We start from the raw sequence: 11,867 nt of genomic DNA, 5'->3' as shown, positions 1-11,867 counted from the left end.
GTCAAGGCAGGCAGAGGTCAGTAATCCAGGGTGGTGTGACAAGGGACAGAACGACAGGCAGGGTCAGGGCAGGCAGAATGGTGAAAAAACGGGAAAGCTCGAAAACAGGAACTAGAGACAGAAAGGAGCACGGGAAAAACCGCTGGTAGGCTTGAGAAAACAAAATTAACAAACAAACAGAGAACACAGGTATAAATACACTGGGGATAATGAGGAAGATGGGTGACACCTGGCGGGGGGTGGAGACAAGCACAAAGACAGGTGAATACAGATCAGGGTGTGACAGTGTATGCATGTGTCTGTGCCTATTTTTGTGTTGCTTCACAGTCCCCATTGTTCCTTAAGGTGCATTGTTATCAGTTTTTTATATCTAATTTTACTGCTTGCATGAGTTACTTAATGTGGGAAACAGTTTCATGTAGTCATGGCTCCATGTAGTACTGTGTGCCTCCCATAGTCTGTTCTGGACTTGGGGACTGTGAAGAGACCTCTGGCGGCATGTCTTGTGAGATACTTATTGCTCCAATGGCGATAGTGAAACAGGTTGCATTCAACATGATGTGACACACTATTCCTCCTATTTATGGACAAAGCTGATAAGAGTACTTGTTACAGTTGTAGTGGTCGCACGGATAGTTCTCACAATTCAGTACCAGAAATGCAACCTTTCCTGTTTACTGTCTAATAAACAAATGAAAAAACAAGTGCATTTATTTCAGAGCCTTTACAGGGAGGGTCGCTTTCTGGTTGCTTTGTTCACCAAAGAATAAAACATTGGAAACGAAACCAAACAAATTACTCAGAGTCAGTGAAACAAACAACTCAAGAGATTGGATCAAGCCAATGAGTCTGCTAAGTTTTTCCTAAGGGTACTCCCAATGTCGCGGACACTGACTTGAAATACCGCAAAACGTTTAACGCCATGACCTAAGTCTCTAAGCACTGGAGTTTTAGACAGAGAATAATGGAAGGGAGCTACATTTAAAGACTACTTTATCAACAAGAGCATGTGGTTGGTTATTATGATAAACCTGGACACCCCCCACCACTCCTCCTTCCCTACCCCCGCCTGCCTTTCCTTCCCTCTCTTTCTTTAGTGGGAGGGTCGATGGGTGTGTGTGGGGGGCAACATTGTGGGTGGGGTGGCCCCCTTTTCCAGGACCCACAGAGTCAATGATACATAAGCCACATGACCGACTGGGCTCCTGTTATCCAAGGCAAACAGAGGACTTGCACACACACACAGCCAGACAGACCTGCTTCAAACTGCACGCTGACTCCCAGCACATTCACAGCTCTACTGAACTTGGCACTGGCTGCCGTGTTCTCTGAGAAGGAAAGAAAAGCTGCGCACCTCCGTGGGAGAGCTCATATAAAGACGTGCCTTCAGTCTTGGAGTGGCGTTGTCACACACTGATATACAAATACGCATTTAGACACACACGCATACAGAAATACACACACGCACCAGGCAGGCAGGCAGCCAGACACACACACACACTCCCAGGCACACAAACACACGCACACACCAGGGTGCGTACAGAGGCACGAGCACACTCACTCTTACACACACACAGAGAGAGAAGCAAACAGTCTTGCTCTCTCCCTCTCTCTCTCTCCCTTGCTCGCTCAGTCGCTCTCTTTGCCTCTCTCCCTCCCTCCCATCCACGCACACACACCACTACAGTATATCAGCTAGCGACTACCGGAGAGCCAGAGGGGAGTGCAGAAATGAATGTGAAGATCCTGACGCTGGTGATTGTGCTCTTGGTGTCTCTGCTGTGTTCTGCCAGTGCTGGTGAGTACAGGGCTCGCTCGGGCTTCTGCCTGTAGCCTCCCTATGCTTTCTATTTTCTCCCTCGTTATCGGCCCTAAGGCTCGGCTAAGGCAGCTGTAGTTGATCAGTTACCCAGTGTGATTAGCCTTGTGTGCCACTAAAAGGGATGGAATATCAGTTCAGCACCTGACTGTGTACAGTACTGCAGTGCAGTGGTTTCCATGTTATTGTTGCTGTGGCTGTATTTTGTATTGAAGTTTATAAGGTGCTATAGGTCATATGCTTTCACTTGATTCAGCTTGAGGGACAGCAGAGATTGCGGCTCATATGAAATATTTAGGGGCTTTTATTGATGGTCATTGCTGTCTATGCTGAGTGCTGTGGCTGAGTGTTGTCAAGGCTGTATCGCTATATGACTGTTGTGACTGTTATGAAATGGACAGTGGACATGGCATGGCACATGTAGTGCGGGGAAATAAATCAACCATAGCTGGTAGAGGCATAAATGGTTGTACAATCCTAATTCCACCCGACTAAATGCATTTATAATGTGTTAGTGTATTGTTAGAACTACATTATAGCAACAGCATGCCTGTTCTCATGGTAATCCAATGCTCTGATTCATTTGGTGTGCTGTTGATGAGGATTGAATTTAGAATGTCTATGGGGGAGGCACATAATCCTAGATGCATGGTTGGATGGTCTCTTGAGGAGCTCAATTTGTGCTCCTTTGTCACGGTACATTTCCGTAAAGTGTTGCCGCAGCTCTGGACCCATTGTGTTGGACTCGAGTGTGAAATGAGAATCTCCGTGCGTACAAATTACAACAAGCCACAACGAATGTGGAGAATAGTATCAAGAGGTATTTCTCAGTGGTGGGTCATGGGAGTAGGAGCCTTTAGTGATGTGGGAGGGGTGGGGGGGAGGGGGGGGGGTCAGTTAGCTGACCATTGGCCAGCCTGCAGATGTGGTGCAGGTAACAGTGGAGTGTGAAAACACAACAGTGGGTCTTGTGTCAACGCTTCTAGTTACCTCTCTGAGGATCGGCATCTATCTATTAACCACTGCTGGTCGGCATGTGCGTGTACATAATTGTGTATCTGTGTATATCTACTTGTATTATGTGCCTGACTGTATATGCATCTGTGAGGTGTACTGGCCGCACTTGGCGTATAAAACTGCAAGGTGCAGCAGTGAGAGCTCATGTCTCCCATCCTTCCGAGCGTTGCATTCATTACGGTGTGACATGCTATTTTTGTCTCGGCCACACGAGTAAATGGGAAGCAATTATCCTGCATTACGGTCAGTGTCGTTTTTCACAGCCCCTGCGTGTGTCCGACCATGTTCCACGCCCGAGAGCTCACCACCGCGCTACGCTTCCCCTTCCCTGTGCTCTGATGACGGAGGAAAAGAAGCTGTGTGGGCTCAAAAATGCTTATTCAAATTATTCTACGTCTTTCAGGACACGCTGCCTATATCTGCTCTTTCCCCTTGCCTGTTTCCCTGGCTGGTACTGTAGTATTGTCTACATTGAGAGGGAGAAAGGGAGGCTACTGTATAGCAGCGTTTGTGGGTGTGGGGAGAGATGGATGCTGCTAGTTCGAGCTGGAGTCTGTGTCTGTGCCTGTGCAGCACCAGCCTCTGCTATATGCGCTGTGCTGTCGCGGGAAGGTGTCGGGAGAAGGCACTGCGTGTAGGAAGTGGGTGTGAAGCCTTTCATCTTGAGACAAATGCTTTTCCAGTTCACCAGGAGTTTTCCCGGGTTATCTGTTTTCAGGCGTGTGTGTGTGTAGGCTTGGCGTGGTCAGGCAGAGAAAGGGTGGGGAGCTGTGTGTGTATGTGTCTGTTTGTGTGCCTGTGTGTGTGTGTGTTTGGCAGTCAGAGCTCATGGTGCAACAGGCGACAGAACCTCAATCTAACACTCCCCTCCGGCAGTCCTTCAGTGTCACTGAGTAGATTCAGTAGCACTACAGTGGCCTTGCTGGTTCTATATCACCATCCCAGAACAGCATACCGTACCTCAATTACCCATCTTCAAAAAGGCACACTCTACCTTGAGAGCAAGAGAGAGCAGGCAAAGCCTCAGATGTGGTATTCATAATTCATTCTGAAGGCGATCACTTGTCTTCCTCCCCCTCTAACTCTTAAGGGCTGGTATGTAAACAATCCGTATTGTGGAAACAGTCTGGCCTCTCAGGCCTGTCAGCCGAGATATCAAAACCCCATCTTTCACAGGCACGGAAACACCTCCGCCCAAATCCCTAAACACAGAGAGTTGCACAGGAGGAAAACAACAGATGCTGACACACACACGCACACGCACACACACGCACACACACACACACACACACACACACACACACACACACACACACACACACACACACACACACACACACACACACACAAAAGGCACAATGCTTCTGAGGTGTGTGATGTTAGAGGCCTGGTTGACTCCCGGTTGACACCCAGGCACATTTCAACAGGTGAGGTGGTTGGTGGTTTTGTGAGGTGGGCATGATAGGGGGGCTCCTCTTACTGGAATTATACAGTCAGGGAAAAAAGTATTTGATCCCCTGCTGATTTTGTACGTTTGCCCACTGACAAAGAAATGACCAGTCTATCATTTTAATGGTAGGTTTATTTCAACAGTGAGAGACAGAATAACAACAAAAAAAGACAGAAAAACGCATGTCAAAAATGTTAGAAATTGATTTGCATTTTAATGAGGGAAATAAGTATTTGACCCCCTCTCAATCAGAAAGATTTCTGGCTCCCAGGTGTCTTTTATACAGGTAACGAGCTGAGATTAGGAGCACACTCTTAAAGGGAGTGCTCCTAATCTCAGTTTGTTACCTGTAAAAAAGACACCTGTCCACAGAAGCAATCAATCAATCAGATTCCAAACTCTCCACCATGGCCAAGACCAAGGAGCTCTCCAAGGATGTTGGGGACAAGATTATAGACCTACACAAGGCTGGAATGGGCTACAAGACCATCGCCAAGCAGCTTGGTGAGAAGGTGACAACAGTTGGTGCGATTATTCGCAAATGGAAGAAACACAAAAGAACTGTCAATCTCCCTCGGCCTGGGGCTCCATGCAAGATCTCACCTCGTGGAGTTGCAATGATCATGAGAACAGTGAGGAATCAGCCCAGAACTACACGGGAGGATCTTGTCAATGATCTCAAGGCAGCTGGGACCATAGTCACCAAGAAAACATTTGGTAACACACTACGCCGTGAAGGACTGACATCCTGCAGCGCCCACAAGGTCCCCCTGCTCAAGAAAGCACATATAGATGCCCGTCTGAAGTTTGCCAATGAACATCTGAATGATTCAGAGGACAACTGGGTGAAAGTGTTGTGGTCAGATGAGACCAAAATGGAGCTCTTTGGCATCAACTCAACTCGCCGTGTTTGGAGGAGGAGTAATGCTGCCTATGACCCCAAGAACACCATCCCCACCGTCAAACATGGAGGTGGAAACATTATGCTTTGGGGGTGTTTTTCTGCTAAGGTGACAGGACAACTTCACCGCATCAAAGGGACGATGGACGGGGCCATGTACCGTCAAATCTTGGGTGAGAACCTACATCCTTCAGCCAAGGCATTGAAAATGGATCATGGATGGGTATTCCAGCATGACAATGACCCAAAACACACGGCCAAGGCAACAAAGGAGTGGCTCAAGAAGAAGCACATTAAGGTCCTGGAGTGGCCTAGCCAGTCTCCAGACCTTAATCCCATAGAAAATCTGTGGAGGGAGCTGAAGGTTCGAGTTGCCAAATGTCAGCCTCGAAACCTTAATGACTTGGAGAAGATCTGCAAAGAGGAGTGGGACAAAATCCCTCCTGAGATGTGTGCAAACCTGGTGGCCAACTACAAGAAACGTCTGACCTCTGTGATTGCCAACAAGGGTTTTGCCACCAAGTACTAAGTCATGTTTTGCAGAGGGGTCAAATACTTATTTCCCTCATTAAAATGCAAATCATTTTATAACATTTTTGACATGCATTTTTCTGGATTTTTGTTGTTGTTATTCTGTCTCTCACTGTTCAAATAAACCTACCATTAAAATTATAAACCGATCATTTCTTTGTCAGTGGGCAAATGTCCAAAATCAGCAGGGGATCAAATACTTTTTTCCCTCACTGTATATGGGAGAAATCATCTGCCTTAGGGTAGGGAGACAATTTCATGTGAGCTGTCAGCAATGCTATTATTCCGTGTTAAACTTTGATGTATTGTCGGTTCTCGGGATTCGGCACCAGCATAGTCCCAACTCAGCTGCACCTGTGGTGCGTTCTGGGTCAGGGAGAGCCACAGAGAGGCCGGAGAAAATAAATACAGGCCCTCATTAAGGCACCTACATCCACACAATGTTTCTTTTCAACAATAAAAAAAGGGAAAAGGGAGGCGGCGAGGAAAAGCCAGGATATTTGGTGAAACAACATCAATGGGACCTATGCTAACAGTACCCAGGAAGCCTTAAATCATAATCCCAGCTCCTTCACACTGGCTCTGGTAATGTAAAGAGTATTTTTGTGTCCGCTGTTGCTGCAGTGATTATTTTGGCCGTAGAGAGAACAAAAACAGGCACACTTTTCCAGATGTCCTGCAATAACATAATAATGGTGGGCAAACATTTGCGACAGAGTGGACGCAGTAGTTAGGTTATTAGGGGATTATGGGAAATCATTCAGAGGGTCTTTGAGGCACGGGGGCTAGCTTAGTTGGGCGAGTGAGTGGCATCTGGGTTTGTCTTGTTCTCTCCCACACACACAGATACACATGCAGACACGCACACAGTCAGCGGTTCTGATCTATTTTGTGAATAACCTGGATTTCCTCTCTACGCAACGCTGGCAGAGAATCAGAGCCAAACCATCAGTTTCAAGATAGGACAGCTAGTCTGAGAGACACGACACAGACACTCACGGCTCTGTCTCTTTACAGAGGCAACCAGACATGCTCAATAGACAGCAAGAAGGTTTGACCATTGGCTACAGTAGGATAGTACATGCATGGTGGCAATCCTGAATGGACACATCATGTAGGCCTAGTTTCATTATTTTACCCCCAAATCAGGAAGAGCAAATTATTTTATCAGCAACCTCTACTAACTGCTAACTACTTGTTGCACTCGCCACTTGCCTGCCATGTAAATGAATGACAAACATGGAGAAACCGAAATCAAGTCCTAAATCCCTAGTAAAAATCCATAGCCTGCGATTTACTGTATTGAAAAAACAGTCTGGTCTTGTTGACTTCAATAATAAAGTCTTGGGACTTTATTCATGTTTTTTGTGATAAGCCACTTTATATTGTACATTGGTATTACTCCCACTCACCGTGAACTTCATATAAACCATCCACAATTGCTTTAGAGGAGAGGGAAGAGATTTGGGGGGGAAATCATAAGTCATTTGGTAGGCTCCAAGACGTTCGTATATGCGACTGCTGAGGCGTTGTAATGTAATTCAGAAGTCCTTCGAATGACTAAATCACCTCACTTAGAACTTCGGTCAGAAGTCTAAAAATAGAGAAAAAAAGAAAGGAAAGACAGAGAGAGAGCGGCCATCTTGGAGCACAAGGGTCGTTTAAGCTTTCAGTGGCGAGGGGAGCGCCATGCACGACACTGAAATATTAAAAAGCCTCTAAAAACTTCACAGCTGGTGGTCTCACTTGCCTTCCCAAATTTCTGCAGGTAGACGAACAAGAGCAATAGAAGGTGGCATGCAACGGTAGTAAAACAATTAGTCTTGAAACGCTCTCTGCCTCTGCCTGACCCTGAATCCATTATGTGGCCCTAGCTGTTCCGGAGTCGGGACTTAGTCTGTCTCCCTCGTATGAGAGCTATGAGAATGCTGCCCTGGGGCAGATGGTTGGGGTTACCCACCATGCTAGCCAGGCCTCTTCTGAGCACCACCAGATCCCTATCCCCAGGCCCAGGTTACTCCCATTCTCGCACCCAATAGCTTAATCAAAGCCAGATATTTTCAAAAGCTGAGCTAGTTCCACCAGGGGCTCAATATTAACGTGATTTATGACTCCCTGTTCAAACATTAAGTGTTACATTTAAAGTGGGTGTCAATTGTGATACGCTCAGAGTGGACATTTTTATTAACAGCACACCAAAAACCACTGAATAAACATTCTGGAGTCGTTGGAATGAATGAATGGAGCTTTAATTACTTACACGGTCAATTTACGCAAAACATGGAATGGGAAAATTTGACTCTTGAACAGTGGCGGTCACAGGTATCATTTCCCATCATTTCTTGTGGCCAAACATTGTTTTGTTTCATCTCGTTCTCTCATGACAGATATCCATAATTCGATGCTTGGAAATGTAGGAGCAGCTGGACATCACTTTAGAATGAGGTAAAACAGAAAGAGAGTGGAATGAAAATATAACCAAAGGCAACTAAAACCCCGTACAGTACATTCAATATGGACACAGTCCATTTACCTGGTCCAAAGCAAGACACAGCTGGCACTTGTTAGGGACTGTTGTGTATAAGGAGGACTGGGGAGATTCATGCGAACTCTGAAGTAGTGGATCGTGCGTTGGGACGATGGGCCGTGCAAAGGGGGCTTAGCAGAGTTTGGGAACACTTACCAGTGCCCCCACCGGGTTGAGTCTTACCTCCAAGGCCCTAGGCCACAGGATATCCTTATTTCGGCTATACCTCTTTATTTTCTCAAAGACACACATACAAAGTCAAGGTGGTTGAGGTGCACCTCATTTCTCCCCCCCCCCCCCCCCGATTGAAATTAAATGCATGAAACTAGAAACCATTAGATCACTTTTCCTTCCTATACCCAAGTGGGCTACACGTGGAATCATTCATTTATGAAACAATACATTATTCATGGTGGGAGGAAGTTGCCATTGTGATCTGTTTGTTTACTAATGATATTTGACTATTTCACGCATGCAGCAGAGAGAGAGAGAGCTCCGTGGGTCAATCAGCCTGTGACTGATAAGTGGAATCTTTCAATATGTTTCCTAATGGCTATATTTGGTGTAGGGCTGGACCTCCCACAGTGCACTCTTTCTCTATCTCATTTACTGATGAGGAGAGAGAAAGGTTCCCTCCTTTCTTTGCTGGCCCCTGACCATGAACAGATGTTTGTAAAAGAGGAAAACAAGAAGTGGGATACGTAACCATATATCTCGATCAGGCAAAACGTTTAGTCAAGTAGTGGCGGAACATCTCTCGGATGCTTCAGGACATACACGCACAGGTTAGCATGTGCAGTACATTTGTCAACAAAACGCCTTAAGAAGCTTATCTATTTAAGTTTTATATTAGACAATGTGACCCAAGGGACAGGTATCTATATCACAGTTTGTATATAAAACCCTTTTAGAAAAGCCTTACCCCTTGACTCGAATGTTTATATTAATGTTGTTATAAATGCAGGTGGCATAAGTCCTGCTACTGCTAGGAGGTCTGCCGGTCAGGTAAGAATAGCTGACTTGGCTATTCACCTATGTGTGCGTTTGCTGTTTACCTAACCATGTCTGACGTCAAAATGCCCTCATTAGCTGAGAAACAGTCTTATGCAATGTTGATGCTATTTTCCTTTAAATCCTACCCTATGGGAGAAGCACTGATCCCTAAAGTAGCAGAGCTGCGGTGAAACTTTGGCGTCTCACATACACACACACACGCACACACACACACACACGCACACACACACACACACACACACACACACACACACACACACACGGGAGAGGGCACGTCAGTTCACAGCAAGGGGGCAGTGATGATACAAGAGAGGGGAGGGGCTAGAGCTGGTGCTTCACATTTGATTAGCGTGCCCATGGAAACAGGCGGTTGGAGGATCCCTCTGCCCTTGCCACGCTGTTTCTGGAGATTAAGGCTACACCCACCTCACCTCCTCGCTGATTAGTCTACACTGCTTACTGGAATATCCAGGTCTAAAACGCCATTCGCCTATTGCTACCTCCAGCCTCCTACTTGGGGTGTTAAATCCTCTTTCAGACAGCAGGCTGCTGCCGTCCTGGAAGCCAGTTCAGGGAGAAATCTCTCTTCAAATGCTTTGCATGATCGGCTCTCTGATTTTGCCTGTGTTTAAAGGCCCTAAAATGCAGTAAACTCCTAGCCATAGAGTCACATCAATCCATTGAGTTGGATGGTGGATGAATGAAAGCAGGCAGGCGGTCCAGTGGTGGACTCCATTGCTTCATTAGTTGGCCCTTCAGCGTCGCTGCCGCCGCCCGAGGCCCTTTGAACACGCAGAGCTCTGATCATAGGTACCAGAGCAGGTTGCCCCGTCTCACACCTCATCACGAAACACTCTCGCTAATTTGGGAGCATGTGTAGTTCACTCAAAGGGCTGCAACTTCACAGCCGATATAGGGGGTAAGGTGGGGCTCAAAGGGACATCTGCAGAAACAGAGCGGTCTGAGAAATGTGTTAAAATTTTTCTGAGCCCTCAACTTAAGTGAGTGATAGTTAGCGGAGTTTAGAAAGGGGGTTAAGTTAGAGCTGGGAACATGCAGCGGGCGCTATGTTTAATGCACTTTCGTTTCCTCTAGGGAGTGGTTAGGGGCAAAGCCAGCCTTCATTTCACCCCCACAAACTCATTATTATCACAGACAAGCACCACAATGCTACATATCAAACAGGGCCGAGCAGCAGTGGAACACACTGCTTGGAACACTCTGCTCGCCATGAAAGCAAAGGGCTGACGCACACATACAGGGCCCAAGCCCTCTCGCCAAGGGGAAAGGGTTGGAAAGAATAAGCTGCCCAGTCAGGTTAATTATGCGCTGAAATTTGTAAACTGGGAAACCTGATCCATTCCAACTGACAATGTCATTATTTTTGCTCCCTGAGTGCCTTTCACAGTGGCTGCCATGGTAACGTGGGTCTGAAAGTCCGCTAGGGAATGGCACCAGTTTCTGCCAAGGCCCAGAGTTACCGGTAGGCATGCGATTAGCAGCACACTGACAGACTCCGGCTTCAACAGGCAGAACATTTCCAAATGGAGGTTCTGAATGCTGAACAGGGCAGAGGTGTCTGCTTCTTCCACTGCATTTCCATACCTGAGCTAGTGGTAGATGTAAAGGCGAAAGCTAGACTAGCAGACGGCTAGCAAATCCACCACCCTGCTTTAACAGCATCAGCAGAAGCTTTGCTCATGCTAGGGTTAAAATAGCGAAGCTAGGGAAAATGGGTTGGCTTGTACTGTATGTACTGGCATGATTAACATGTCTCATTTCTGTCTAAACATTCTTGATCCCCCTCATATACTCCTGGAGGGTGCATCCCTGGGCACAGTGTGTGTCTGGGTCTGTGTCTGTGGGAGTACTAAACACACAGGGAATCACTGGGTGCAGGTCCATGCCTTATTTTAGTGAATGAAGGAAGCATGTGATGGAGACAGTGTGGGCTCACTCCTCTTACCGTACGTCACACTAATAACCATAGCTACACTCACTGGGGTATTTATTCTTACTCTCACGCAAACACATCCCTAGCAGTGTTACCCATAAGGATCGCCCTGGCAAATGCACGGAATTAGGTACAAAGCAAACTGTTTCAATGTTCTGTATATACAGCTACAGACTATGTATATACAATGATATGTATAAAATGCTGCAGATAACGTTAATGGTATTACATACACATCATAAACTGCTATCGCACATTCACCGAAGAAGGCCCTCAGCTAAGTGGACTACCATGAAACAGAGTGTCTGTTCTGCAGGGGTTATTATTTCCACGGAAAAGGGACATGCTGTACTGTAAGCTGCACTGAACCATGGTCCTCTGGCTCAGTAGGTTTTGAACAGAAAATGAATCTCTGGCTGAATCAATGGAGCTCATTATCACGTCCCCGTCACCTGTACATGAGGCACTTAGCCGTTGCCAGCATCAAATATGAGCCTGATGATGCCCCATGGTAGATGTGGCATCAAGCAGCAAGGCACTGGTGTCAGTGTTTTACCAAGCAAGGCTGCTGGTTCTCTTCTCTCCTGTTCTCTCCTCTACCTTCTGGTCCCTCCCCTTCTCATCTCTTCTGTTTTCCTCTCCTCTTTCTTCCAC

General features: G+C 46.6%; 1 protein-coding gene across 1 annotated transcript in view; it reads left to right on the top strand.

The window, feature by feature from the left end:
• The first annotated feature begins 1,206 nt into the window (after positions 1–1,206).
• The window catches only part of apln (apelin), a 31,587-nt gene continuing 20,926 nt past the window's right edge, over positions 1,207–11,867 (top strand). Inside the window, exon 1 of the mRNA XM_029770669.1 lies at positions 1,207–1,798. Within this exon, the coding sequence (XP_029626529.1) occupies positions 1,732–1,798 (67 nt within the window). The 5' untranslated portion in view covers positions 1,207–1,731. The remainder of the gene's footprint in view (positions 1,799–11,867) is intronic.

This window comes from Salmo trutta, chromosome 13 (genome assembly GCF_901001165.1).
Source record: "Salmo trutta chromosome 13, fSalTru1.1, whole genome shotgun sequence".
NCBI lineage: Eukaryota > Metazoa > Chordata > Actinopteri > Salmoniformes > Salmonidae > Salmo > Salmo trutta.
Note: the sequence above shows the minus strand (reverse complement) of the source record. Positions and strands in the feature narration are given on the sequence as shown.